This window comes from Microtus ochrogaster, chromosome 4 (assembly GCF_000317375.1).
Source record: "Microtus ochrogaster isolate Prairie Vole_2 chromosome 4, MicOch1.0, whole genome shotgun sequence".
NCBI lineage: Eukaryota > Metazoa > Chordata > Mammalia > Rodentia > Cricetidae > Microtus > Microtus ochrogaster.
In genome coordinates this window covers 81,089,556-81,091,540 of record NC_022011.1, presented here as the reverse complement: position 1 = coordinate 81,091,540, position 1,985 = coordinate 81,089,556, and the positions used below count along the sequence as shown (strand labels likewise).

Here is a 1,985-nt window from a genome sequence, read left to right as displayed (position 1 = left end):
AAAAAAAAAAAAAAAAAAAAAAAATTTAAGGTTCTAAGACTGGAGGGGTGGCTTAGTGGTAGTATCCATAGTAAGTTTAGAGAGGCCTTGGCGTCAATCTGCAGCATGGAAAAAAAAATAAAGTTGTGTTTTTGTGTATGTACACGGGAAAAGTAAATATTTTAGGAAATATTCCTTATATTACCCATTGATATTTTTCCAGGACTAGCAGGCATTGCATAGTTGAGGGTCTAAAAGAATCCTGTTTAAATAGCCAGGTTTTGATCTGCAGTAATTGTATTTGTTGTTTCTGACCTTAGCGGTGGACGAACCATGAACTCCAGCTTCCAGATGTTGCTTTCTTCTTTAAAATCTCAATTGCATAGGCTTCCCTGAGGGTGCAAAGTGCCCCTTGTCTTATTTAGGTATTTATAGGCTGGTAGTTAATTGTTTTAATGATGGAGACTCCTTCGGGTCCACTTTGAGAGAAAAGAAGAAATGCAGAGTCCAAACCGCGTTTCTTCCTTTGAGTTTTGAATGTTTGTGTTGCCGTTTCCTAGGCTGCCGGAGGAGGCACTTCTCATCAAGTTAGCTTCTCCTACTTCAACGCGTTCAACTCCTTACTCAACAACATGGAGCTGGTTCGTAAGATCTACAGCACTTTAGCAGGCACGAGGAAAGATATCGAAGTCACAAAGGGTAAGATTTAAAAATCGGCTGCAATCTTCGAATCTGTGCTTTTCATCAGATAGACGTGGGGTCAGTCCAAGTCTGCCCCAGAACAGCTGGAAAGTCAGTTGCCACGCACGTGTGCGTTTCACGCACGCTCATGCTTCACGCGGGCCTCGAACCCCAGGTGCCTTTAATGAGACGCCGAGGCGGGAATGCTAAAGTGCCTTTGACAGTTTTGAAAAGAGCCTTGGCCCCACCTGTCACACAGGTCAGTGGCAGTGTGGCAGCAGCTTGTTTGTACTGGGAGTGAGTTGCCACCCAGAGGAGCAAGCCCACTCTCCATGGGTGAGTGGCGACAGGATGTTTTGGGAGACCTGAGAACAGCCACGTTTATCCCGTGACTCTGGAGACCAGCGTGAATAAGCAAGAGAAGTGAGAACTAGAACGTCATGGTGTCATCATCGAAGCTGGTTTATCTGTTCTGCAACAGTTTTCAGGAATGCAGTTATAAGCAGGACTTGTATTTAAATTTAGTTTTAGATGTTTAGAAAAGTGCAAACATTCTTCTGTTTCCTGTTTCTATTAGGCTCTTGAGCAACTAACCTTTGTTTCTTTCTCTTCCAGAGGAATTTGCCCAGAGCGCCATACGCTATGGACAAGTTACTCCACTAGAAATTGATATCCTGTACCAGCTTGCAGACCTATATAACGCTTCCGGGTAAACCGCCCTGTCACGCATGGTGTTCAGGAATGGGGGGACGCTTTAGATTTGACGTATACCTTTCCTTTTACCAGCGGTCTTTTCAGCGTATAGATTCTTAGCAAGAGAAATAGAGAGAGAAGACAGAGGGTTTGGAAGGGAGAGGGATACGGGGGGCGGAGGGAGGGATGAAAGGAGAGAGGGGGGGAGTAAGGGGGCAGAAGCAAAGAGAGAACGGGTTGAAGCAAAGAGCCAAGCAGAATGGAGAAGTAAAAGAAGAGGTTAGGGGTGAGGGGAAGAGGGGGAAGGCAGAAAAATGAGTAGGCTAGGGAGTTAGAGAGAGGGTTTAATGTAGCCCTTCTCAAAGTGTTCTGAATTTAAAGAGGTTTGCAGGAATTTGCTTAAGTCTGTAAATTCATGGAAATCGGATGAGTACATGGAAGAATGTTGTATTGAGGAATGGTGTTTCCTTTTTGATTGCCACAAACACTCATCTTCTGAAGAGTGTGTACCAGTTTGTGTTGGAGAGCATTATTTTCTTTTTTTTTTTTTTTTGTTTTTGTTTTTCGAGACAGGGTTTCTCTGTGGCTTTGGAGCCTGTCCTGGAACTAGCTCTGTAGACCAGGCTGGTCTC

The 1,985-nt window shown here is 44.3% G+C and overlaps 1 protein-coding gene across 2 annotated transcripts in view; it reads left to right on the top strand.

The window, feature by feature from the left end:
• The window catches only part of Slc25a12 (solute carrier family 25 member 12), a 73,826-nt gene that overhangs the window by 46,257 nt on the left and 25,584 nt on the right, over nucleotides 1–1,985 (top strand). For both annotated transcript variants that reach the window (XM_005346557.2, XM_026790000.1), the window contains 2 exons: nucleotides 540–678; nucleotides 1,276–1,369. In XM_005346557.2, the coding sequence (XP_005346614.1) occupies nucleotides 540–678; nucleotides 1,276–1,369 (233 nt within the window). The remainder of the gene's footprint in view (nucleotides 1–539; nucleotides 679–1,275; nucleotides 1,370–1,985) is intronic.